The 27,152-nt window shown below is 32.9% G+C and overlaps 4 protein-coding genes and 2 pseudogenes across 4 annotated transcripts; 2 read left to right on the top strand and 4 right to left on the bottom strand.

The window, feature by feature from the left end:
- Positions 1-3,018: 3,018 nt before the first annotated feature.
- Positions 3,019-6,434, top strand: LOC143585411 (amino acid permease 6-like). Its single transcript, XM_077067205.1, has 7 exons — positions 3,019-3,100; positions 3,185-3,418; positions 4,801-4,894; positions 4,994-5,208; positions 5,300-5,442; positions 5,689-5,916; positions 6,004-6,434. The coding sequence occupies exons 1-7, from the start codon at positions 3,019-3,021 to the stop codon at positions 6,412-6,414; spliced, it is 1,407 nt and encodes a 468-aa protein (XP_076923320.1). The 3' UTR covers positions 6,415-6,434.
- A 981-nt stretch (positions 6,435-7,415) lies between these two features.
- Positions 7,416-8,650, bottom strand: LOC143585416 (pyruvate kinase isozyme A, chloroplastic pseudogene; annotated as a pseudogene).
- Positions 8,651-9,921: 1,271 nt separating this feature from the next.
- LOC143585415 (pyruvate kinase isozyme A, chloroplastic-like) lies at positions 9,922-11,455 on the bottom strand. Its single transcript, XM_077067210.1, has 3 exons — positions 10,994-11,455; positions 10,210-10,297; positions 9,922-10,115 (listed from the first exon to the last, which is right to left on the bottom strand). Exons 1-3 carry the CDS (start codon positions 11,453-11,455, stop codon positions 9,922-9,924), a joined length of 744 nt encoding a protein of 247 aa, XP_076923325.1.
- A 596-nt stretch (positions 11,456-12,051) lies between these two features.
- On the bottom strand, positions 12,052-12,774 carry LOC143585410 (uncharacterized). Its single transcript, XM_077067204.1, has 2 exons — positions 12,273-12,774; positions 12,052-12,189 (listed from the first exon to the last, which is right to left on the bottom strand). The coding sequence occupies exons 1-2, from the start codon at positions 12,609-12,611 to the stop codon at positions 12,118-12,120; spliced, it is 411 nt and encodes a 136-aa protein (XP_076923319.1). The 5' UTR covers positions 12,612-12,774; the 3' UTR covers positions 12,052-12,117.
- Positions 12,775-15,291: 2,517 nt separating this feature from the next.
- LOC143585409 (pathogenesis-related protein PR-1 type-like) lies at positions 15,292-15,785 on the bottom strand (annotated as a pseudogene).
- Positions 15,786-23,636: 7,851 nt separating this feature from the next.
- LOC143585408 (amino acid permease 6-like) lies at positions 23,637-26,526 on the top strand. The gene is made up of 7 exons (XM_077067203.1): positions 23,637-23,718; positions 23,820-24,053; positions 25,041-25,134; positions 25,221-25,435; positions 25,523-25,665; positions 25,807-26,034; positions 26,116-26,526. The coding sequence occupies exons 1-7, from the start codon at positions 23,637-23,639 to the stop codon at positions 26,524-26,526; spliced, it is 1,407 nt and encodes a 468-aa protein (XP_076923318.1).
- Positions 26,527-27,152: the final 626 nt, after the last annotated feature.

The raw sequence follows: 27,152 nt of genomic DNA, 5'->3' as shown, positions 1-27,152 counted from the left end.
ACTTGTGTGTCAAGGTGTCCGTTTAGAAGAGGACATCGTGCCTTTGAGATATCTAATAATCCACCATACGAAATCCTTATAAATAACCTAAGGTTGATGCATGAACTGGCTAACAACCCCAACAACATATGCTATGTCTGGGTTGGTATGAAGCCCATGGTTGGCTTCCATCGATGTATCTGCCGACTTACATTCCAGTTTATACCAAGAGGTCAAGAATATATATTCTTTTTGACAAATAAAGATGTTGTGCTTAGACCTAAGGACTTATATACCAAGGAAGTACTTAAGTCTTACCAAGTCTTTCATTTCAAACTTTATAAACAAATTGTTCTTCAATTTTGACATTTCTTCTTCAACGTCTCCTGTAGTAATCATGTCGTCAATATAAAAATCAAGCACGTCACACGGTTTATTTGCGTATTAAGTTCATTAATACATATATCTTGACCTTGATTTGCAAATAAACATCCATATCGATAAGCACACGACTTATCTCGTGTTCATTAATGCAAATGATAAACTTTTAAAATCTAATAATAATAATCCATGTTTCTCCCAAAACAATTTTAAATCATTCAAAAAGAGGGACTATAAAAACTCACAGTTTCGATGTAAAGCCGGTTGAAAACCGAGCTTAAGCTTGTAGCAAGTAGATCACGATCCTACACTCTGAAGGTGTGCTAATGAGTCTCGGAATAAAATGTGTATTTTAACTTAGGATAAAAATCACAAATATTGAGAAATAATGAAAAATCGAGTTTTAATGACCAAATCTCGGTATACTAACGGTATTCGGTTTAAAACTCCATCATTCATATCCTAAGTTATTAATACTTTAGTACGTGTTGGCTTTGAGATGTTTAAGTTTTGGTTATAAAAAGTCGGTTTAGATCTAAAAAAAATTGTAAAAAGGTTTTAAATTTATTTTTATAAATAAATTTTAATAAGTTTCTATATTAATTTTATATATAAACATAAAAATTTATGTAAAAATTTCAAGTCATTTGGAGTTGTGTAAGGCTGTTTTCTAAAATAGAACTTAAATGATGAAATAAATTTAAAATAGTAGCCGAACATTTAGTTATGTTTATTCTATGGAAATGCTATGTTCCGTTGTTGCCTCATAGTTACATGCATCAACATAATTTATGCGGTATTCATAGTTACTTACCTCGGACATCAAGTTAGAAGGAATGTTGTTAGAGGTCATGACACTAGTGATTGGTTCTTAGGGTTCTTGTTTGGAGTTTGAGTGTGGCATTTCATGGATACTGTGATTTATTTCTTTTGATGATGGTATATACTGCAACCAACTCAGTGTATTAATATCTTCTTTCTCCCCTTTGCCATTGTGTTGGGAAGAATAATAATATTATGTTTCTAGAAAGTCACAGTTCATGGTTGTATACATACGCTTTGTCTTCGAGTTATAGAATGGATATCCCTTTTGATTCACTCTATAACCAACGAACACACACTTTTCAACGCATGGGTCGAGTTTGGTTCTATTGATTTAGGTATATAAACGGTGAACACACACTCTATAACCAAAGGTAACATAATCTCATTCACTTCTCACTCACGCACGCTAATTACTATAATCTTTTTAAGTCAAAGAACCCCTAGTGATTCTCACGTCGGAGGCTGATCTTAAGAGGTCCCTTCAACGGTGAAACTAAATATTGCTTCGTTCTTAGCATGTAGCTGATCTAGTCTAATCATATTGAAGTCCCATAATAGGCCTCCATCATCATTGTAGCAACAAAAACGACTAACAATATCTTAGGTTTTATGGGATTCGGTTTCTTTAGCCCATAATAATGAGGCCATGGGGTATACTCTAACCCCTCTTAACTCCATATAAGCACCACATCACTCATTTTTCTCTCTTTCAATCCATCTCATCCAAAGGAAATGGTTTAATCTATAATTAATAACAAATAAATTAGTAATTAATACATAATTAATGCATATTGTTCCTTTTAACCTGTGAAAAGCATAATCTATGAGCCTTTTAACAAACTAAACACTAGTGGGAAATGGTTTGATACATATTTAATTAAAGTGTCATGTCATCTTAACTTATGTTGGACGTTAAAGTATACCACATAACCTGAGTTTTGAAATATTGAGGATTGATTACCATAAATTATATCATTAACAATCACTCTAGGGTTACGTATTCTTTTTATCGCCGGTGCCCGGTTGTTATAAAAGGAACGGGAGAAACAATTTGATTTCTCATGAAGTTACGTATGTATATAATGATTTTAATTTTTTTTATGAAATAGTTGTATTATTATTATGCATTTTATTTTTGAAGTACAAAATTAAAATTCATGAAAATAATATTTATTACACATATATTTAATACACATTAATATGTGTTATATCATAATACATATTACACATATTTGATATGCATTACAATCTTGAAATTTAAAATTTAAATAAAGATCTCTCTTTTTTTATAAAAGTATTGTTTTTTTAATAAAACAACAATTTTCTATTAAAAAGTATTGCTTTTTATAATTAGTAATTGTGATGAATTGTTTATTAAAAATTATCAGGAGTTTTAAATCAATTAATGTTTTCCTTTTAGGACTTCTAGAACAAGTGGTCCACATAATATTAGTTTCAAATGAATGACTTTAATTCTTTGGCTTTTCTCAACTCATGTAGTTCTTAAAATATCCATCATCACATATATACAATATGACGCAAGATTTATGCAATAGAATATACGGTCCATGAAAAAGTCAACCATGAGTGTGAAAGAAGAGAGTAAATACTAGTAAACCTGGCCTCTATTACACTTCCCAAAGAATGATGTGTCAGAAACTAAAAAGCAATAGTGGCATTATGAATATAAAAACAAACACAACAACACACAAAATTGTAGTAACTGCCATATTAAATTCAACCATTCCATGAATTAGCCTGCAGTAATTTCTTATATATCAGCAGTGCCTTCTTCCTATTCCTCAAGATTTTGAGTCTCAAGAGAAGAAAAAGATGGCGAAACATTCGAGTGTTTCTATTCGAAATGGAGAAGCCATGAATGGCTACTTTGATGATGATGGCATAATCAGAACAGGTACACATAATGCAGAATTTATAATGCATGTGAGTTCTTGTGATTTTAAGGATTTTTTACATGAAATTGTGGTTTTGTTTGAAGGAACATTGATTACCACAAGTGCACATATCATGACTGTGGTGATAGGATCTGGTGTTTTGTCCCTAGCTTGGTGCTTGGCTCAGTTAGGCTGGATCATTGGAGTTCTTATACTCGCATCGTTTGCATTCATCACTTGGTACGCTTGCCTCTTGCTTACGGATTGCTACAGGTCTCCTGACCCTGTTAGTGGCAACCGAAACTATAATTACATGCAAGCCGTCAAAGTTAATCTTGGTAAGATTTTTAATAAGATTTACGCAATGTTTTCAAACACGGCCCGGCCATCAACCCGGACGCCTTACTGGGTCACAGTTGGACTGAACATTGACCCGAATGACGTCATAAATAATATAAATATAAATGTGCGTGTATATACATCCATATATGTGTGTGTGTATAATTTGTATTTTAGTATAGTTTTTAATTTTTTGTTTAATTTTTATTTGAAATAAGCTATCAATTAAACATTAATAATTGCTCGTATTAACTGCTCTCATTGTTAAGTTGAATCATTAATTGAATCATTATGGACTGATACATTCGAGCATTCTCATCCCACCCCTCTTTTTATGTGAGGGGTGTTTTTATAATTTAGTGAGTGATTTAGGGTGTTGTGAGTGAAAGTTTTTATATTTTAGAGATAGTAGTGATTTTTCTGTATATTTCAAAAGTTACTGTTCACCCTTATAATTTTTTAATATATTTTGGAAGTGGTTGTGAGTGAAGGAAAGAGAAAAAGTAATGATAAAAGGTATAAAAAGTATTATTTAATTGAAATGGAGAGAGAAAATATAGTGAGTTTTAGTGTAATTTTTGGTTTAGGGATAGAAGGTGGGATTCTTAATGGGACTACAACTAATATGTATATTTAGGACTTATTTTCATCTAAATAAAAATAAATCAAGCCTTTCATGGTTGGCTTTGTTGTTTACTTTAGAGAATTCATCTCGGTTTTGGCCTGAGTTCGACTCCTTGCTTGTACAATCTTTTTGATTTAATTGAAAACAAAGAATTTACCGGTTCATTAGCGGCAACATTTTTTATGAATGAATTCGCTATTACCTCATGATAAGTTAAATTTTAATTAGTATATATAATTTGTAATTTACTTTTAATTTCTAGAATTTATAGTTTACTTTAATTTATAGAATTTGTAAAGTATACTTAATTGCCAAGAAATTCAAATATATTTAGTTAACATTGTTCAATTGTATTTAATAGCCAAGATTTTGTAGTTAACGTTATAGAGTAACGGCATTCTTAACGAATTCACAAAACTGCGAAAAACGCCCGAACCACTAGGTTTTATATAGAAAATCATAAAGAAAAAAAATCAAAAAGAAAAGCGTGTGGTGTACGTGTAATCTTGTGATTGGTTTAAGAAATTAATTAATAAACAAACACTTCAACCCCGCCCCACGTCCGTTGCCCAACTTAATTGGGCACCCTTTCGCGCCTCAAAAATGGCCACCCGTAATGGCGTGAGGGACGTTTTTAGATTAGTTGGCAAGGAGCGTTTGACCACTACACATGCCCTAAGAAGTCAATAACCTAGCGGTGAAATTTTCATACATAATTTGCTAAAAGATCTTTGATCATATATATTGTGGCAACAGGAGGGTTTAAATACAAATTGTGTGCACTAGCTCAGTATACTATGCAAGTTGGTGTGAGCATGGGGTACATCATCACTTCAGCCATCAGTATGGCGTAAGCAATAACCAAATAGTCAAAACTTATAGTTTGATTGCCTTTAGTAATTAGCTACCTAATTATTTTATATGCTATATATATCTTATGGTTAACCAGGGCGGTTAAAAGGTCAAACTGTTTTCATAAGCACGGGCACAACATTGGTTGTCACACGTTGAACAATACATATGTCTTGATCTTCGCATGTATAGAGATTGTTTTGAGCCAAATCCCAAACTTTCACAAGCTCGCCCTCGTTTCCATTGTTGCGACCATCATGTCTTTCGCTTATGCTGGCATTGGCTTTGCTCTATCAGTTGCAAAAGTTGTAGGTGAGATGGAACTGTTAATTTCTTGCTAGATTTGAATGATTGTTGCTAGAAGTCTATAATATATATATTTTTTTTGGTTGTATGGTAATAGGAGGTACATCCGCGGAAACAAGTCTAACAGGTAAAGCAGTCGGACCAGACTTGACTAGCAAGGAGAAAATGTGGATTGCTTTCTCTGCCGTTGGAGATATCGCTTTTGCTTATGCTTTCAGTCTTGTCCTCATTGAAATACAGGTAATATGCATATGTATTTGTATATGTATGTAAGTATATGTGTTTCCTTATTGTTTATCTTTTCCTTTTTTCATGTCTTGGTTTTCCTATATATCGTAATCGTTGTTTAAGAAAAATAATCAGAATAGTGTTTCAACTTTGGTTTCTCTTCTTCTCTCTTGTTCTTGGAGCCTAACCCACTTTACGGGTGTAGCAGGAGATTGGCCTCTATCGCATCTACTAATGGCTATGTTTATGAATATGTAGGACACATTGAAACCAAGTCCTCCAGAAAACAAAGTAATGAAAAAGTCTTGCACAATAGGAATTGGAGGATCCTCCTTGATATACATGCTATGTGGAGTGCTCGGATACTTAGCATTCGGAAATGATTCATCTGGGAATTACTTGACAGGGTTCGGTTTCTATGAGCCATTTTGGTTAGTTGACATTGGTAACATTTGTGTTGTTATTCATCTTCTTGGATCATTCCAGGTACATTAATTATAGTACAGTACATTAATCGATTATTATTAATCTCGATTAGCTTTCAGAATGCTTAAACTTTCGTAACATTTTTAGGTAGTTATCCAACCGTTTTTTGCATTTGTGGAGAGCTGTTGTCGGGAAAAGTGGCCAGGATGCAAATTCATAGAGAAAGAATATATCATCGGAAAATATAGTATCAATCTATTGCGGTTGACATGGAGGACGACTTATGTTATTCTAGCGGCAACAGTCGCCATGATGTTTCCATTCTTTAACAATTTTATAGGACTTATTGGTTCGGCAACATACTGGCCCTTGACGATTTATTTCCCAATTGAAATGTATATTTCACGGGCAAAGATTCAAACGGGTTCCTTCACATGGATTTGGCTAAGGCTTCTGGCCTTCATATGCTTGATTGTAGCACTTCTTGCTCTAGCTGGATGTATTCGAGGCCTTTATTTCTCTGTTTCCAGTTTCGAGCTCTTTCGATCAGTGTCCTAGACTTATGAAAACTAGTCTTGGCTGCTGCAAACTTATCCTTACTTTCCTTCTGAAATTGTAAACAAACATTTAGCTAATGCTAAATGTATGCAATAACAGTTTGATTCTTCGCTGCTTGTTTTGTTATTATTCATATATCTATTATGATCGGTTAATAAAAGCTTTGAACTGAAATAATGGAGAAAACATAAACTGTTTACCCGCTAGAATGATTATGGTATGCTTTGTTAGGATCTAGGACACACACAATCACGAATAATACTGCAAAAGAAAAGTAAACAAAGATGAACACGTAAGATTTACGTGGTTAGGTCTAGACTGACCTACGTCCACGGGATGCAACCAGGGTATTTTATTATTGCTACTGGCTCACACGTGAGATATTACAAGTACAAGATAAGTATATATAGAGATACATTAGGGTTACAAGCTTAATCAACAAGAAACTAAAACAGACCCTAATAAAGAGATATAGGGCCGGCCCAAAACCTCCAATGTTTTCTATCTTCATTAAACCCAATACATTAGTCTTAAGTAAACCGCGCCCAAACCAAACCAAGCCTCCACAAACCCAACATGCTTGAGGATGAAATTGTTTGATATATAATAATTTAGACTATTATATCATAGGTATTTGTATATGTGATAATAGTTACATAGTTAATTTAGTATTGCTAATTAGCTAGTTAAATACATAGTTAGCGGGTATTTAACCGTCATCCTTTCGTTAATGGCATCGATTCAATTAGTATATATATGTAAACAATTTATTAGTATGCATTTGTTTCTAATTAACAAAGAATTCAGGTATCTTGTGTTCATCTCATTTGTTTCAAAATCTTGTAGTACAGAACATATTGGCTTATGTTTTTTATTGCTAAGGAAACAAGAAGCTATATATTTTTCAAAATCAACTCTTATTGGTGTTAGATAGATGAACAATTGAACATTATTGGAAAGCTTATTAATCATCATTAAGATACTTTAAACATCGTTGATCTAGAAACAAAAGGCCTTCATTTGACGACTACAACTTGTAATGCTTGGTAAATGGACATCGGAATCACATCGGAAACAACTAGAATAACATCTCCTTGTTTCATCATTCCTTTTGCTTTCATTAGCTGAGTGGTTTTAGAAACATTAGCATCCATGTCATCGGTTAAGTCAAAGGCGATAGGTACAACACCCCATTCCAAAGTCAACGCCATTCGTGTGCTGCTTTTGTTTGTAAACGCAAATATTGGAGGGTTTGGCCGGTTACGAGACAAAAGCGACGCCATTTGTCCGTGCATCGTGTACACGAGGATCGCGTCCACTTCAAGCTTGTTTGCTGCATACATAAATAGAGGTTGGTTTAAGTGGGGGCGGTAGTTTCTGGCGTGACATGAAAATTGTAAGATTGTTAAAATAACTTGTGTACTAAACTAACCATCCTGACACAATTGACGCCCCTAATTCTAGCATAGTTTTTAAAAGAGTAAACTGCGGTTTCCGTCCATATGATTTGTCCAAATGTGCGGTTTTAGTCCAGTAGTTTCAAATTTGCGATTTTCGTCCCTGTGGTTTCATTTTACTTGCAATTAAACCCGACCCCACTAACCCCGTTAAGTCTGGTCGTTAAATCCATCAGTGTGCCATTTACGTGAGGGGTAGTTTTATCCCTTTTCTCCCCAAATAAACCTCGGTGCTAATTCGCAAGTCCCTCACGTGAGGGGCTGGATTGTATTTGGGGAAAAAAAAGGACAAAGCTGCCCTCACATGAATGGCACGTTGATGGATTTAACGACCAGACTTAACGGGGTTAGTGGGATCGGGTTTAATTGCATCTAAAATGAAACCACTGGGACGAAAATCACAAATTTAAAACTATTTGACTAAAACAATATATTTGGACAAACTTTAAGGACGAAAAACGCAGTTTACTCTTTTTAAGATAACTTTAGACAAAAGGGTTTTAGCTTTTAATAATAATCTATACTTTTAAACCAACCCAAAGTTGTAAGTAAACTGGTCTAATTTGGCAGCTCTATTAAAACTGCAGATTATATATAATCAAGAAAGTTATAGTACCCATATGGCAAGCACAATTGCATATCTGTTCGGCTATTTGATCCGGTAACGACTCTCCAATTCGAGGAAGCGAACTATGTCTGTTCACCTCACGGCCCGATTGTTCCATTCGGGCGCTAGCCATTCTTAAAACAGATATAGCCTTTGGTCCGTACAATCCCATCGCTGACTCACCCGATAGCATCAATGCGTCAGCACGTTGTCTAACCGCCTCAGAAACATCAGAAACCTATTTCAATCTTTTAAGTCAATTTCGAATCTTTTTGCATAATGTATAAATTTATTGTCTAAATTCACACCTCGGCTCGAGTTGGAGTGGGATACTCGATCATTGACTCAAGAAGCTGAGATGCTATAATTACCGGCTTGTTTAACTGTCTGCATAGGTTGATTATGTCTTCCTGGACTGTTGGAACCTGTTCTAGTGGTATCTCAACTCCAAGATCGCCTCGTGCCACCATGATTCCGTCCGATGCTTCCACGATTTCTTCAAGATTCTTTAGAGATTCTAAACTCTCGATCTTTGCCAAAACCTTCACGGATCTGTGCATTAAATTCGCACCCGAAAATTATGACCCGCTTTTTTGGCTAAAGGAATTTTGATATCGAGTTCATATGGGTGACATAAATTACGCACAGGTCAATTTGGGTCATATTCAAGTTAAATAATGGATCAATATGGGTAACCATTAAAAACTTGCTGACTTAAAGTGGTTCCAAACATCCCGTTTTGACACGACCTCATTATTGGCACAACTCGTTTTGACCTGAGCCAACTTAATACTTTTTTAAAACAGCCTATTTTGACACGAACTCATTATAGTCACAACTCTTTAACTCTTTTTGACCCGAACTAAATTAATATATTTTTTTTTAAAATAGCCCGCTTTGACACGCACTTATTATGGTCACAACTCTTTTTGACCCGACCAAATTAAATTTTTTTTCTAAAATAGCCCATTTTGACACGAACTCATTATGGTCGCAACTCTTTTTGACCCAAACCAAATTAACACTTATTTTAAAACAGCCCGATTTGACACGAGCTCACTATGGTTTTTTTTTCCGTGAACCAAATTAATATGTTTTTAAAATGGCCCATTATGACACGAACTGCTATGGTCTAAACTCGTTTTGACCTGTTACTTGACCTGACCAGCTCGTTTTGTCAGTCTTAACTACATTAATATACAAAGAGCATAATCATGTTATATTACAATCTAATTTATAAAACTTACTTATTTTTGGTTAATAGGTAATCCTTTAAATGTTTGACAGCAGCAGCATCTTTCACAAATGAAAGAGCAATAAAATCAACACCTTCAGAGATTCCAAATTCAATATCAGACCAATCCTGATAATAACAAACCATGAATCTAGCATCATAGCATAAATACCAAAATAGCCATTTTTTTAACAATTTGATACTAAATTTCAGACCTTTTCAGAGAATGTTGGGAGCTCAAGATCTTTTTCGACAAGTTTCCCGTTTCTCCAGAAACTAAACTTAGCATGAGGTAAAAGTAAACCCCGGTCTGTACACTTGCATCGCAAGTCGTTTCCAATTCTTTCTATAACTTCAAAAGTAGCCATTCCTCCATCAACTACTAGCTCATCACCCTCTTGGACTCCAAATTACCAAAATAATACGAAACTTAACTACAGTTGTCATAAACAAATAACTAAAATCGAACTAAACCAAGATCAGTTGACAGTTGATACCTTTGTTGAAGGCTTTATAGTTTGCCTTAACGGTGAAAGGACGATAACCCTCGAACTTTTCGGTTGTAAAGATCCAAACTGATCCTTCCTAACAGCAAGATACAAGTCAAAATTGAATCTTTATAAATCCCCCAAATTGGTTAAAAAAGATACAATAACAAGATCAAAATTATAATATAAAAAATATTAAAAACCTCTGCTTTAACAAGATTAAAGAAAACCTCTGCTTTAACAAAATCAAAATTATTAAAGGTCCTCTGCTTTACCAAAGATAAATAATAATAATAATAATAATAATAATAATAATAATAATAATAATAATAATAATAAATAAATAAATAAAACCTATTGCAAAGATCCAAATTGATCCTTCCTAATAGTAAAGCATGATTCAAGACTGAATCTATTTACTGTTTTGCCCCAAATTGGTTCAAAAAGATGCAATAAGATGATTAAAATTTAAACATAAAAAAAGGAAGAAAATCTCTGCTTTAACAAGATCAAAATTATTTAAAATAAAAAAACATCTGCTTTAACAAGATCAATTTTTTTTTTCTGTTGTTGTAAAGATCTAAAGTGATCCTTCCTAACAGTAAAAAATGAGTCAAAATTGTATCTTTACACTGATTTTGCTCCAAATTGGTTAAAAAAGATTGATCAAAACTATAAGAAAACCTATGCTTTAACAAGGTCAAAATAATTATGAGTCAAAATTGAAACTTTACACTACTTTCTGCCAAATTGGTGAAAAAAAATACAATAACAAGATCAAACTTAAAAAAACCTCTGCTTTGACAGATGTAGAAGCACCATGATCAAGAACATGAATTTGACTGCCTTCAGTATCAATCATCACAGAAACACAAAACCCATTTTCTTGATTCAAATTCTTGATCTTTCTAATAACATCTTGATGCCATTCAATGGTGTTATGACACATATTAAGCCTGGCTACATTCATCCCTCCCAAAGCAAGTTTCTCCAGTTCATCACCCGAACAGCACGCAGGCCCCACGGTGCACACCAGCTTAGTCTTCCTCATGCCCAAGAACCCGTTTTCCCTTAATTCAATCTCCTTCACCACATCAAACCTTAACTCTTCTTGTAATAAAGATTTGGTCACTTGGCAGTTTAATCTATGCTTAAAACCGAGTTTAAGAGGCGAAGAAATTGGAACGTTAAATACCCGTTTCTTGAAATCTAGACCGGATGAAATGAGTGCAAATTCAGCTGCCATTGAAGCCATGGTTGAATTCAAGAAAATTGACAGTTGGGTCAGATTAAAGTTTTGATTTTTTGAATATTTTCAACTCATTAGCAAGTATTAAAGATGGTGGTGGGTGTTATGACCAAGCCCATGTATAAAATTTAATTAGAAAGGCTGGTAGTGTTTCATAATAAATCTTATTAATAACTTAATTAAAATTTTTAATAACTGAATTAAAATGACAGTTTTGTTTGTACAATCTTATTGTTGTTAGTTAAGCTTTAAATTTTTGACCTGATACATAATTGGGATAACATAACATATTGACATGTGACATCAGTACTTGAATATGAATAACAAAATAATTTGTCATTGTAATGGATTAAAAATGTTCATAATTATTTAGAACTTCTTAATGACTAAATTAAAGCATTTTTTAATAGGCAATAGGTGCATTCAAAGCATACCAAACATACATTGGTCCCCACTTCTCATCAATAATTCAATTCTTAAAAAAACAATTAGCCATTAGTAATCAATCCTTAAAACAATATTTAAAAACTAAACTCCATGATTTAAAAACCTATTTCAAGCAGAAAACAAACATTTAGAACCAGAGTTCAATTAGGTCTACCAATCTAAACAAACCAAGTTAGGAACCTAATCAAGCACACAAAGACCGGTGCAACAACTAAAGATGATCACGAACAAACGGCTTGGTTTTTCAGCAGTCGGCTTGACCTCCGAATCGGTGTCAGCATCACCTCATCCTTCTACAAAACCAAACAAACAGCATTAAAAAATATGAACATAAAACACAAACATTAGTCTAGTCATCAATGAACATAAGACTCACATGCTTGATGGCGATTCTTTCGAATGTGGTGAAGCTTCCAAACGAATCACTCGTTGAGAAGTTTGAAGATGAAGAAGCCAATGACTCTCTTTTGTTCTTCTTGTAACCTTTCTGCATATTATTATTATTATTATTATTACTACTGCTTCTTTCTGAAGAGCCCGACTCTTCGCGCATACTGTCATTGTTAGCAACAATCTTGGCTGATTTTGAACCATTTGTTTTCTTTTTGTTCATGTAGAAAACAGTTGAAACAACCATCAACGCCACGAAAAAACCAGCCACACAGATTGTAACTATCGATTGGTTCGACTCGACTTCAAAATCAGTTTCAACCATTTCTGATTCAACTTCAACTATGGCTTCTGATTTACTCACAAAACCGTCATCAAGATTCGATTTTGCCTCCACAAGTTCTTCAATTTCACTTTGAATCTGCTCATGGATTGGCTCTTCAATCACAACTTCATCAATATCAATTTGAATCTGCTCTATTTTACTCACAAAACTTCATCAAGATTCGATTTTGTCTCCATGATATCTTCAGTTTCACTTTCAATCTGCTCATCAATTGGTTCTTCAATCACAACTTCATCAATTTCTTCAAAATCTTCTTCGGTTTCTTCAAATTCTTTAACTTCTTGAATGTAATCAGTCCCAATGTGTCTATTGAACTGAAACTCTTCTTGTATAGGAGAAGTAGTCAAGTTAATGAACTGTAAATCCCCAATATTATAACTTGGGAAAAAATAAGATTTTTGATCAATTGACCACTTCTTAATATTTTCAACAAGACCATCAAATGATTCTTTAGCAAATGCTGCAACCCTCAAAGACCCTTGATAAATCTCCAAGAACCCGACATCTTCATAGATAGGCAAATCAATCGGTGGCGATTCGGTGAAAGAAAGTGAAAAACATGCCACCAAGAACAGCACAAACACGGGTTGATGCCATAGTTCACGTGGGTCCTAACCCACAAGCCTTTTCTATGATGACATTCATGTGAATGAGTTCGACTCGATAACAATTAGATGGTTTAAGCTTAATTCAATGGCGGACCTAGGAAATCATTTTACATTGGTCAGAACTCAGGAGGGGCCGATGTTAAAAATTTATAGAAGTCGATCAGAATTTTAACATATACTAGAAAGAAGCCTGCGCGATCCGGCGGGATACAAAAAGCCTAGTAATCATGTAACAGTTATGAATGCTCAATGTTCGTTTGAAATGTTGAAAACGTTTAAACTAATCATCACTTTTAGTCAGCCGGTTTTCGAATGTTCAAATCATAGCAAACAGTTTGGTTTACGGTTTATACCGAAAATCGGCCATATAAAACCGGACAAGACTGCAAACTTATTATTGAAGCTCAATGCTTGAAACCAAACCGTTAGTAACGATTCAGTTTAAATTTTCAATGGTTCAGTTTCGGTTTTCAATGATAAAAAAATCGAATCAACGGTTTGGCTCATAGTTTAACTTGGAAACCGTTAAAACCGAATTGTGAACATCCATACGCAACGTGTTAATTTTTTTAATTGAAAAAAAAAACTATAGCAATACTATACTCAAATTAAAGACAATAAAATGCTCATTTTTATGGTGCAATTTAAAAAAATATATATATATTAACGTATGAAAAAGTTGGTGGGAAGTTGGTTACAATTAAAATCAAAATGAATAAATTTGTAATTATTTCTTAAATTTAAAAAATTTGAGTAAAGTTGAGGGGGTAATGTTGTAACTATTTCTATGCATATATTTTTTAATGGACAAGTTTGCCCCTACCTTACATGCTATAGAAGGTGTATCTTATTCTTTATAACTTGTAAATTACTTAAAAAGTAGATGTCTTAATTTGCCTATGTCTCATATATTATATATAGTATAGATATTTATTTACAAGAAAATTCACAGAATCAGCCGACACCTACACCAAAGATGTAGGTCCGCTGCCGGCTCAATTGCCTATAAGTTAAATTGAATTAAGGATTTAAGCCCATGTTGACGTTAAAAGTTTAGCCCACGACTAATTTTATCTGTTAGCAAACTGAGGTGGAACATCACTTTTAACAATTTCTTAATTTCTACAGCCCTCCTAAACGAATCAAGCCATCAAGGTAGCATTGTTAATTACTTCTTCTCAAACTTATTATATATTAGTTGGTTGATTGATTATTCGGTATATTAGCTACTACATTATTGTTTATTTTTTTATATGAGCCGACCCGAACCTAGACAAAATAAACTAATGACAGAATTACAAATATTGTCCTTTAAACATAGCTAATTTATGGATCGGGTCCTTTAAAAAGTTTACTTTCAGACAGTGTTCTTTAATAGTATGTTTATTTGGTTTTCGTCCTTTACACTAACGGCCATCCAAAAAGTCAGTGAAGTCACAGCATGTGCCAAACATGTAAGGGCATAGTTAATATATAAAACTAAAATGAAATTACATTTATGCCCTCATATGTTTGGCACATGTCATGACTTAACTGACTTTTTGGATGACCGTTACTCCGTTAGTGTAAATGACGAAAATCAAATAAACATACTATGTAAAGGATACTGTCTAAAAGTAAACTTTTTAAATTACTTGATCATAAATCAGCTAAGTTTAAAAAACTATTTTTGTAATTCTGTCTAAATTAATATATAGCGATATTTAACATATCCGACCACCATACAAATATCTTGGATCCATCACGCACCCAGTCAAGCTAGGAGACCATTTCGAATTGATATATACTCTTTAATTAACTCATATATTAGTTGCTACAATATTACTAAAAATTCATGGTTAATAGACATATCTTGATGTAACATTTTATTACTCTCATACTTGGAAGATCTTAAAAGTATCAATCACTACAACTTATGAACATTGCACCGACTCATGTCTAACAGGATATTAGCCTACTAGACTACGGCTTGCAAAGTTGCTTACATGACAGAATTATTCCGTCCTAATATAAATACCATGGCAAGGTGAACAAGATACCGATCGATCGAACTAGTAAGGGTACTGGCCTTGGTAGTTTCCTGGCGGATCATAGTTGCATACAACCATGTTAAAGTCACTACCATCCTCGCACTTCGCCACACCACACCCGATGCGTTCAGTTTTTTTCCATACGACTTGCGTGTAATGGCCACACATGGCTAAGCACTGATTTGACGCGTAGTCATAGTCAAGCCTCTCATCGATCCACATTTGCGTGGCCCACAAACCGTTGAGTTTGGGTCCTACTCCCAAATTCTCACCATAGCCCGACCCTTCCGAGTGTATCAATTGACAATCCTTTCGCTTATCGGCATAGGCTTGTGCTACTTGTGCAATTTTGTCATCCCATGTCAAAGGAGGCAGGTTTAATACTCTTCTCATGCAGTTATGGGTGTTTACAAAGTCCTCAGGTGTACTGCCTTCGCTAATTCGGCCTTGGATAATCGAACACCTGAAACGAATATAAAGGCAAGAACAAGCGAGATGTTGCACCAATGTCCCATGTTGTATGAGACTTAATTGATGTTAGTTTATGTTTATTAATCAATGTGCATTATTATTATTTATAGGGTGGTGAATATGGAGGAAGTCAAAAAGAGACGCAAAACATAAGGAAGATTCATGGTGCAAAATGACATAAAGTATGTTAAGTTTAAGTTAAACAACCACCGCTAGTACTTACTAAACATATGCCATCAAATGTTCTTGTCCGATAACGTGTCATTTTTTATAACCTTTTTCAACTAACGTTAGACGTGTTTTCCCTTTCAAACAATTGTCATTTAGGAGCACACAAATAGGTCATTGAAAATAGAAAATTACATGCAAAACAAAGTGGAGCTACTTCAGCGGGTCATGCATAGTAATGTTATGACTCCAAGATCAGCAAATATAGTTTTTAAAAGATTGGGTTTTGCGATTCAAAAAGGGGTAGCGGCGCAGCTTGTTGCCCGCTTGCCTTCTGTTTCGATGTAATCCAATATCTAGATTGCTGATAAAAATTCAAGATTTGTAAGAAAAAAAAAAGGAATTTATTAAATAAAACAAAATTTAAATTAAAAAACAAAGTTAAAATTTAATCAGTATTCACAGTGGCGATTCTATGCGTGGCCAATGGGTTAATCGACTAATTGCCTAACATGTTATCCATAGTCGGTGTCGCTGGTCTCATTTCTTGATCTCGTAATCAGTTTTAACTGATTCTTTAAAATCTTTTATAGTAATTAATTGTTTAAAAGTAATTAATAACATGCGTTTAATAATTGGAAAAACATCATTCACTATTTCACTATCAATATCCATAACATTGGTTCAGTGATACTGAAAGTTTTCCCGATTAGGTGCCGTCTATGTGACATGATTTCCATTTTTAGTATCACTATTCACTAATCATAACACATGCTATAAACGGGCCAATGCGGCTCGTGAACTACTACAAACCGGCTCGAATCTAGTAAAGCTCAAATGAGCTCAGGCACGAGCTCGAGTCTTAAAATAAGCTCGTAAATAAATGAACTCAAGTCGAGCTTATCAAAGTCAAGCTGCCTCGCACGAGCCTATTATTTATAAAAAAAATATTATGTATTCAATATATATTCATATAATAAGATTTATTATACATAAAGTTATTGTGGAATAACTATTTTTTAACGACGAACACTAGCTGAACCCTCTCAAGAGGGTTCAATATCGTGAGGTCTAATCCTTTGAAATAACTAAGTAATACATACATACATACATATATATATATATATAATATAAAATTTATAATTAAAAATAAGGCTATAAAAGTCGTTATAGTGGTGAGTTAGATGTACTCGGAGTACCCGGAAAGTTCTCAGACATGGTAAATATAATGAAAATTAATTTTTGGATATTATATATATGTCAAATATTATAAGTTTAATAATATTTATTACAAAATAGGTGAATATGAATATAAATAAGAGAAATACATTTTTAAATAATAAATTATTCTAAAAGTTGATATATTATTAATTGAAAAAAAATGATATTCATTTTTTAATTTATAGAAATACGAATTATTTTTTATTTTTTGGAGTCAAATTCTGGCCAACTTGACCGACTAGATCTGATTCTGGCCGAGGTTGGCCATCTTTTCGATTCTTAATAACTAGGCGAAGTTAAAAAATATCGACTCGGCGTCATACCTTGTAACGATTTACCCAAAAAATACTCAGTTTCATAGACCTACTTTTATAAGATGGATTAAAACTATAGAATAGTAAAAGTATGCCAAGTTATAATTAAATTTTATAGGTAGTACAAATTTAATGTCTATTGCCGTTAAGCGAGCCGCCCACGGTTCCTCTGTTCTTTTCCAAATGAAAATGAGAAATCAATTCCAATCTTCTTGACCAAACATTAAATATGCTTACTTTCATATGTTTTTTTAATAGTGTTTGGAATTATTACTTGAGTAAGTTTTTATGGACGGGATATCGACCGTCCATACTGATGTAAACACTTCAAGCTTGACTTACTCAATAGTACTATCAAGAAAGAAACTGTACAAATTTTATTCAATAAGAGTTGATCGAGATATATTATTGATAGGGATTGCGTAATACAAAGTTACAAAAATCACTCCTTTAATTAAGGAGTTTAACAAAATATGAGATACACAATTAATTACATAATATTTGCTAATAGTATCTTTTAAATTTGAGATAAGTTTTACATCAATCGAATTGTATCGTTCTTCTGATCAAAAGCCCTAAAACATCCGTTTGAAACCCGGAAAGAAACTTAACGGCTTTAAGTGTTTTTTACGGAGGTCCATTGAGATAAAAATAGTTGAAAGTTGGGACCGTTGGTAGTAATTTTTAAATTTGAGATTACTATCGGCCAATACACAAAAGTTGGGATTATTTATTTCTAATTTTCCTAAATTTAAATGAGTAGTCGGTCCATATTTCCTAATTACAAGTGAGCTACAAAATACAGAACGTAATGTAAATGACCACTTTGACCAACCTAAACACTGAAGCAGCTTTCTGTAAAGGATTATCAATGGCATTACTAGACAAATGAGTATCACTTACAGAATGCCACCAACGGCTTTCCGACTGAGATAAAAGAAAAATCTTCAAAATATTTAAATATAGTGTTTCCATTCAAAATTACATCGGTTTGGTAATCCATAGGTAATGTTGGATTGGAGTTGGTAAGATTACTACCTATTCTTTTCAGACAAATGTCGGTGTGAAGCCCATTAGTGACGTATTTACCGCCAGAAATTCGTAGATTATGATCGTATATATACTAAATTGATTTAAGCCTTTCACCTCGATTGTTTGTTTTTCATAAAAAATGGTAATCTTGATGTACTTACATATCTATTGTTTTTGGGTTTGGATTTTGGGAGGAGCTACTATCGAGCGTATGTAGCGTTTCGTTGGAATATGTGGTGTCAGAAATTAAACACTTTGTAATTGATGCGTGGATGCCAAGAGATTTATTCTCATGTGTGCATAATATCCATGATGCACATATAAATGTATTTTATTTGAATGTTGCCCCTCCGTACACGTTGGGGCATGGGGTTTTGCCCTTTAATTTGACTAAAAGTTCTGCTTATTACATAAAACCAACCCTACGTTAGTTAACGAGGGGTCTTGAAAATGAAATTAATTTATATTTGTCATATTCGAGATTTGAGAATGTTATGGACTATAATTAATAATTGTATTCCCATCGGGTTGGTTTCCTTTAAAAACTTTAAAAAAAATTAAGAATTTTAAGAACTCGTAGCAATCAAACATTTTTTTATAACATATTTGAGAGTAGTTTTATTATATTTTTAAAATAAATTTTTGATTACATATATAAATCAAAAGTTTACACACGCGTAAAATTTATGTAACAATAAATTTACATGTGTAAAAAAACACATAGATATGGGTAAAAACTAATTTTCATAATTGTAATCGTAAATTTAGTTATAAAAAGTGATAAAACTAAACTCAAATAATATTAACATACAAAAAGTTTTATAAAAAAAGTTAGTTATTAAGAGTTTGTTATAATTTTTAAATAATTTAACAGTTCTGTAATAATACTCATCATATTCTTATATGTGTGTGTGTCTATAATTAGAATCAGGGACGGATTTATTTAATTGAGTACCGGGTCAAGCGAACCAGGTGTTTTTCGAACCGTAGTGGAGCATTTAATAGCGACTTTTTTAGCGAACCAGGTGTTTTTCGAACCGTAGTGGAGCATTTACTTGACCCGAACCGTTAAACCAATCCGAATTGTCAACCCGACCCAATTTTTTTATACGCGTTCTTATATATTTAGAGCATCTTAAAATAGCGAACCAGATAAAAAAAAATTCTAAATCCGTCACTGATTAGAATGGCATGTTACGTCATATACAATATGCATGTACGCATATTTGTGCAACAAACCAATAAAATATTGCATGAAGAGGGTCGTTGGTTCCATCGGTAATCCTTTGATAGCATCCCCACTAATCCATTGACAACCCACATTACCGACATACCTTCACCGACGAACACTTGTTGGTAATGACTTTCAGCAACTTGCATACAAAAATGTTCACCTGTGATATACTTATTTGTTTAGTAGTGTCACAGTATTTACACATGCTCAACAAAAACAGAGCAAATCGTTCGTATGGATGTACATCCTCGTGAAAATCACATTTTGGCATATCATGGCGATATTTATGCAACCTAGAGACAGGACCAATTAAAGGTACCGTAGGGATGGATTCATGCAACTCGGCCCCAACCCATGAGATTTTTGTCTTCGAACCGAGGGGTGACTGAATTTAATTTCGTAGACAACCATATAACTATTTTAAACTGTAACAACCTTATATATTTATTAAAATATCCAAATAACAAGTTAACTATATTTTTTATATATAAATGGTGATTTACCATATTTTCCGGGCATAATTTTATTATAACAAAATAATTGGTATTAATTTAGTAAGCACCGTGATTAGATAGAACACATGGAAATGGCAACCCAAAGTATGAATTTTATATTCAAAATTCTCTTCAAGGTGACTTTTCTTTATTAGAAAGTGACGTGGCCACTTGGCACTAATGTATTTCATGTCCTTGATGTTTTCCGTATTCACACGAGGTGCAAATCTGCCGAACATGGCACTAAAAAGGTGATTAACCATGGTGAAGGATGGACTTTATCCTCAATACCGATCACTAAACAAAGAACATAAAGTGAACGTTAAAATTTTTAGTTTATATGTAACTAGTTTGAGACCCGTTTATTATACGGGTAGTTTTTAAAAATATAATATTTAATAAATAATTGATATACAAGAAATAATAAACCTATTAAAACACTATTAATGCACCATCGTTGTACGACAGTCTTTAAAATAATTTTAAAGTAAAAGAATATTATAAATATTAAATATTTGAAAAAATAAATAGGAAGTAAATATTAAATTAACAAATTTTGAAGCATAAATTTTAAGAATGGTAAATATTATTTTATTATTATAAATTTGTTAAATAGTGAGGTTTAACGTGAGAGTGACAAATGACAAAACTTATAGTTTTTTATTAGAGAGTATAGATATAAATAGATTTATATTTTGTATATCATTTCCTCACTTAGCTCTTATGCAATGTTCTTAGAGTTCCATTTAACGAGCCAAGAGAAATAATTTGAAAGGATTTCAAAAAAAACAAGACAAAAATTGTTCCTGAGTATTTTAAAGGAAATAAATAAATAAAAAAAGAATAGAAATGAAAGGAAAAAACTTACGCATATATATATTCTTCATTCCAAACCCTTTTAAATTAGAGAGAATTGAAAGGAAATGATTTTTAACATATAAATCTTCCCATTTTCTTCGAACTCGGAAATACGTTAGTTAGTTAAATCTTTAACTGTCACACCCTTTCTTTTCTCCCCTTAATTATCTTTCCCTTCTTTTCTTTCGTTTATTAAACTCGATAGTGTTAGTTTGTTAGGAACATAATGTGAATATATAGTTATAAACAGATTATAGTTTAGGGTAAAGATTAAGGACTAGTCACAAAAAGTGTGATGGCAAGTCAATAGAACAAAAATGTGGTGGCAGAAGTTTAAAAAAGAAAAGCATAGAGGCAAAGTCTAAAGATCGAAACTTCATAAGCTTTTAATATATTATAATAATTGACAAAAATATATAATTCTATTTTGAAAAATGGTGGATTATATTATAAGCAAAAAAGAATTGCGGGTTATCTAACTATACTATTAAAGCAACACAAGTTATTCACATAATATTTAACTAGGCACTACACATAGAATGCCTTGTTCACATAACATTTAACTAGGCACTCCATATAGAATGCCAAGTAAATGCCATGTCACTATTTCCTATTATATTATGACCCATGACCTACTTTCCTATTATAATCCATGACCCGTAAGGCTTTATAAAATTTTGAAAAAAAATTATTGTGTGATACGGGTTTCAAACTCATGACCTCATGTTCAAACCAAGTGTTTTTATCAACTCCACTAAAATAGTAATTGTGTTTGATTTATTCACTTAACAAATATAAATGTGATTTCTCTCCAAGTATAAAACCAAAATTATAATTAATTGTTAAAATTTTCATAATTCACAATATCACATTGTCTTCCCGTATCTTTTTAACACAAACATTTAAGATTGTTCATCGTTTCTCTCTTAATTTAAAAATATAATATATTTTTATTTATTTTCTTTTACAACAAAACCTTAGTATTTGCTAATTTAGTTTTTAAATTTGTGACAACATTTTGTTATAAATCATTTTAATACACACAATATTTAATATAATAATATCGGTATGAATGTTTTATTTTAAATAAATCAAACATTAAGATTTGGTTTTCAACTTATATCAAAAGCTTAATAGAAAAAGTCATAAATAAAAATTATTATATTAAACAATTGAATTTACGTTTTACATATAACAATTTTTTATTTTTATTATATTATTCACCTATGTGGAACACGGCTCTAACCTAGTATATTATCAAATTTATAAGATTAATTATCATATTGTTTCAAAACCAAAATATTCGGTGAAGTCACTTTAAAAATCATCCTAAACATAACTATAATAACCAAAATTATTTGAACATTAACTAAGAGCACATTCATCCAACATGGAACTGAACCAACCCGGACCAAAAATTCTATAGTCGAGTGACACATCCGAATACCAGACATTAATGACACCATTAAGAAAAATCTCCTCTACTTGACGGATAAATATAAAACAAAGTCTTATATATGGTGTGTGGCATTTAAATAAGAACAGTTGTATCATGTCAAGAAAAAGAGGAAATTTAGTCGTAGTGTTTGAATCTTTACGTAGCAATCGGACAGTTATGGAGCTGTTCAAACGGGCACCATTTGGTATTTACTTTCTAACTAGTTTTTCGGTTAGTTACATTTTTTGTTTTATATTTGCAAATATTAATTCTCACTTTTTATTCACGTGTAGTAATGTTTAGTTATTTAAGGAAAAGAAAAATAAAGCTTTTTTAGCCAAATGATTATAAAATAAGAGTCGGCATTATGAGAGAACTTTTTGAAAATTGAGAATCATGATAACCATTTTGGATCATAAAAAATCCAAAAAAAAAAACACGAAAATAAAAAATGTAAAAAAACCAGAATTCCTATTTTATCATCCTGGTTTCATAAAAAAATCTCATTTTAGCTAAATTATACATATATGTATAATATGCATAATTTAAGATAAATGATCATGTACATATGCGTACATTACGTAACTAGAGATTAAATAAAATTATACACATGTGTATATGTATAATACGAATTAATTAATTATTTTTATGAATCTAAAATGAAATATAAGAATTTTGATTTTTTTACTTTTTAAAATTTTGGTTTTTTTTTTGTTTTATAATTTTTTAAAGGTTTTTTTTACCCAAAATAATTTCAAAATTCTCAATTTGAAAAGGGTTCCTTACCCTATAAAAATAAATAAGCATTTAAAAAAAGTGTATTTCCTTCTTAAAACGAATGTAGACAAATATGTATACCAGATTAATTATAAAAAATACGGTTACCGTAAATCTTGCTAGATTAATGGAAATGAATTTGTTCCAAGAATAAGTCAACATGATAGAAATGAGTGTATTCTAGTAAAGTTTTGCTTCTATTGCACTTTCCCAAGTATGACTTACCGGAGTAAATGCTGTGTTGAATTCAAGAATTTCAGTTCATGAATTAGTCTGCATTATTATCTTTATATATGACACTGTCTTCAATTCTTCATCTTCATAGTCCTCAAGATTTCGAGTCTCACCGAACGAAAAAGATGCAGAAACATTCAGTTTTTTCTGTAGAAAATGGAGATGTCAATGGCTACTTAGATGATGATGGTAGAATCAGAAGAACAGGTATGCATAATGCAGAATTTATAATTTATATATAATTTATAATGTGCGTGAGTTCTTGTGATTTTTAGGGTTTTTGTATGAAATTGTGGTTTTGTTTGAAGGAACATTGACTACTACAAGTGCACATATCATGACTGTGGTGATAGGATCGGGTGTGTTGTCGTTATCGTGGTGTTTGGCTCAGTTAGGCTGGATTATTGGAGTTCCTTTACTTGCGGTGTTTGCGATCATCACGTGGTACACGTGCCTCTTGCTTACAGATTGCTATAGGTCTCCTGATCCTATTGGTGGTACCCGAAACTATAATTATACGCAAGCTGTCAAAGTTAATCTCGGTACGTTTATGGTAGTCAAGATGTATATTTTTGGTTATGTTATTATCGCTTACAGTTTTAAAAGGTTGAACAGGGCCAACTAGCAAACCACAACTACTTGGTTCAAATGTTTTGATCAAAATTTACAACTTTTAAGTAATTTGGTGCATTTGTTGTGTTGGCTCAGTTTGAAAATACACGAGTAAAGAACAGGGATTTTGGGTCGAGTCAACCGACTATAAACACCTTTTCTTATTAAACTCACAAACTCGACATAACAAAAGTCAAATACACTATCCCTCTATTTATACTAAACGTATACAAATCCTAACCAAATTCAAACTCAATTAAATAAACAAAATAATCCAACCTGATAAACCTAAACAGATTGAAATCATAAACTAAACCGACAAATCTGAATTACTCCAACTATTTTTTTCTTTTCTTTTTTTTTTGAACGGCAAAGGATCTCACGCGTAAACCTACTCTTTCGGGGCTATGTCCAAGGTCGAATTCTCGACCGCTGTGAGACTGTACCCCCTATGAGCGGGAGCCAGGTGGAATCTGTAAACCCTCGCTCCCTGTGGGTTCGAACCTGGGATTAAAGTCATGATTCGTCCCTTCACCCAGATATCCTTTGAATTGGCTTAGTGAGAATCGAGCATGCGTCTCTACTAAGAGAGGACATGCCTCTTACCACTAGACCAACTTCTCAAGATAATTACTCCAACTACTAAGTTGATCATTACTAGGAATACTTATTATTTTCTGGGGCATTGTTTACTTCTAGACCGTTCACTTAGAAATACAGAAAACTACCAAAAAAATAAAACTAAGTTACTAGTCTCATTCTAAACAACCTACTTCCACAAAAAGAGATATAGCGTAGTCGGGTTTTTTGGCATAACGCCATGGGCGTGTTGAGTATGTTAACAAAAATGGCCTAGGTAATAACCTGTCTTGCTTGCAAGTACATTCTTAATTGTTGGGCTATTTTTGCTGCTTTAGGAGGATTTAAATACAAATTATGTGGAATATCTCAATATGCCATTCAAGTTGGTGGGAGCATTGGGTACACCATCACTTCAGCCATCAGTATGGCGTAAGCAAAAACCAAATACCATAAAACTTATAGTTTGATTGCTTTTAGTTGCCTACCTAATTTTTTTATATCTTATGATTAACCAGGGCGGTTAAAAGATCAAACTGTTTTCATAAACACAGACACAACATTGGTTGTCACACGCTGAACAATTCATACGTATTGATCTTCGCATGTATAGAGATCGTTTTGAGCCAAATCCCAAACTTCCACAAGCTCTCGCTCGTTTCAGTTGTTGCCACCATCATGTCTTTCGCTTATGCTGGCATTGGCTTTGCTCTATCAGTTGCAAAAGTTGTAGGTGAGAGAATTTTTTTCATACAAGATTTGAATAATTGTTACAATGTTGCTGGAAGTCTATAATTTTTTTTTGGTTCGATGATAATAGGAGGTACATCTGCGGAAACAAATCTAACAGGTAAAGCAGTCGGACCAGACATGACTAGCACGGAGAAAATGTGGAATGCTTTCTCCGCGGTTGGAGATATTGCTTTTGCTTATTCTTTTAGTCTAGTCCTTCTTGAAATACAGGCAATTAATCTTTTCTACTGACTAGCTTCTATTCATCATTTTCTAACTGATTAGCCTCTATTCAGTTAGTCCAAATACGAGTTTGTCAATTCTCAGCTTCGTTCGATATGTATATGCTAATGGATGTTTATGAACATGCAGGATACACTAAAACAAAGTCCTCCAGAAAACAAAGTAATGAAAAAGGCTTGCACAATAGGAATTGGAGCATCGACCTTGCTGTACATGCTATGTGGGATACTCGGATACTTAGCATTCGGGAATGATTCATCTGGGAATTACTTGACAGGGTTCGGTTTCTATGAACCATTTTGGCTAGTCGATATTGGTAACATATGTGTTGTTATTCATCTTCTTGGAGCATTTCAGGTACATATGTTGTGTATTAATCTACTAGTCAATATAAGTAGCTTTCTGGATATCTGCTCAAAACTTTGATTACATTTTTAGGTAATTATCCAACCGTTTTTTGCGTTTGTGGAGAATTGGAGTCGGGAAAACTGGCCAGGATGCAAATTCATTGAGAGAGAATATATGATTGGAAAATGCAGTATCAATCTGTTCCGGTTAGTATGGAGGACGAGTTACGTTATACTAGCAACGCTTGTCGCCATGATGTTTCCGTTCTTTAACAGTTTTATGGGACTTATAGGTTCAGTAACATACTGGCCATTGACCATATATTTCCTGATAGAGATGTATATATCGAGGGCAAAGATTCCAAGGGGTTCATTCACATGGATCTGGTTAAAGCTTTTGACCTTCATATGCTTACTTGTAGCACTTCTTGCTGCAGCTGGATCAATTCAAGGCCTCGCCGTCTCCTTCTCTAGTTTCAAGATCTTTCGTTCTGTGTCCTAGAATCATGAAAACTAGTCTTGGCTGTTACAAACTTATATCCATAGTTTCTTTCTGAAATTGTAAAGGAGTATTTGTGAACCTATAGCTAATGCTTAAAGTACCTAATTATATTTAGATAGTTGTTGAGCGGTACACAGACTGAATTGATTTTTATTATTTCTCTTAATGCTTTTACAATGAAAGAGCTTTACAATTTATACAAGAAAGACAAGACTTAAATGAGGAAATAATCATTGATTGTGGCTGTAACGAGCTGGTCATTAGCTGTCGGTTTGACCCTTAAAGGGAAATGATATTAACTGATCCTGTTTATTATTATGTCAAAATCCTTTTCATTTCAAGTTTTCAACACTTCTCCTCAAGTTGAATAGTGGGATTTCCATTAATGTTTCAACTTGGCTTGAATATTTTCCTGTTGACTTCTTTCGTTAAGATGTCTGTGAGTTGGTCCTTTGATTGAACAAATAGGATCTCTATTATTCCTGCCTCTATATTTTCTTTAATAAAGTTTCTGTCAACTTCTATATGCTTTGTTCTATCGTTTTGTACGGGATTTTCTGATATTTGAATTGTTGCTTTGTTGTCACCATGATCTTTTAGCTTTGGTTGGAGGAAACCCAATTTCT

Source organism: Bidens hawaiensis, unplaced genomic scaffold (assembly GCF_021521415.1).
Source record: "Bidens hawaiensis isolate Kalapana, Puna unplaced genomic scaffold, B.hawaiensis_p1.1 tig00033838_1, whole genome shotgun sequence".
Classification (NCBI taxonomy): Eukaryota; Viridiplantae; Streptophyta; class Magnoliopsida; order Asterales; family Asteraceae; genus Bidens; species Bidens hawaiensis.
The sequence above is the reverse complement of the archived record's forward strand: the minus strand, read 5'-3'. Positions and strand labels throughout refer to the sequence as shown.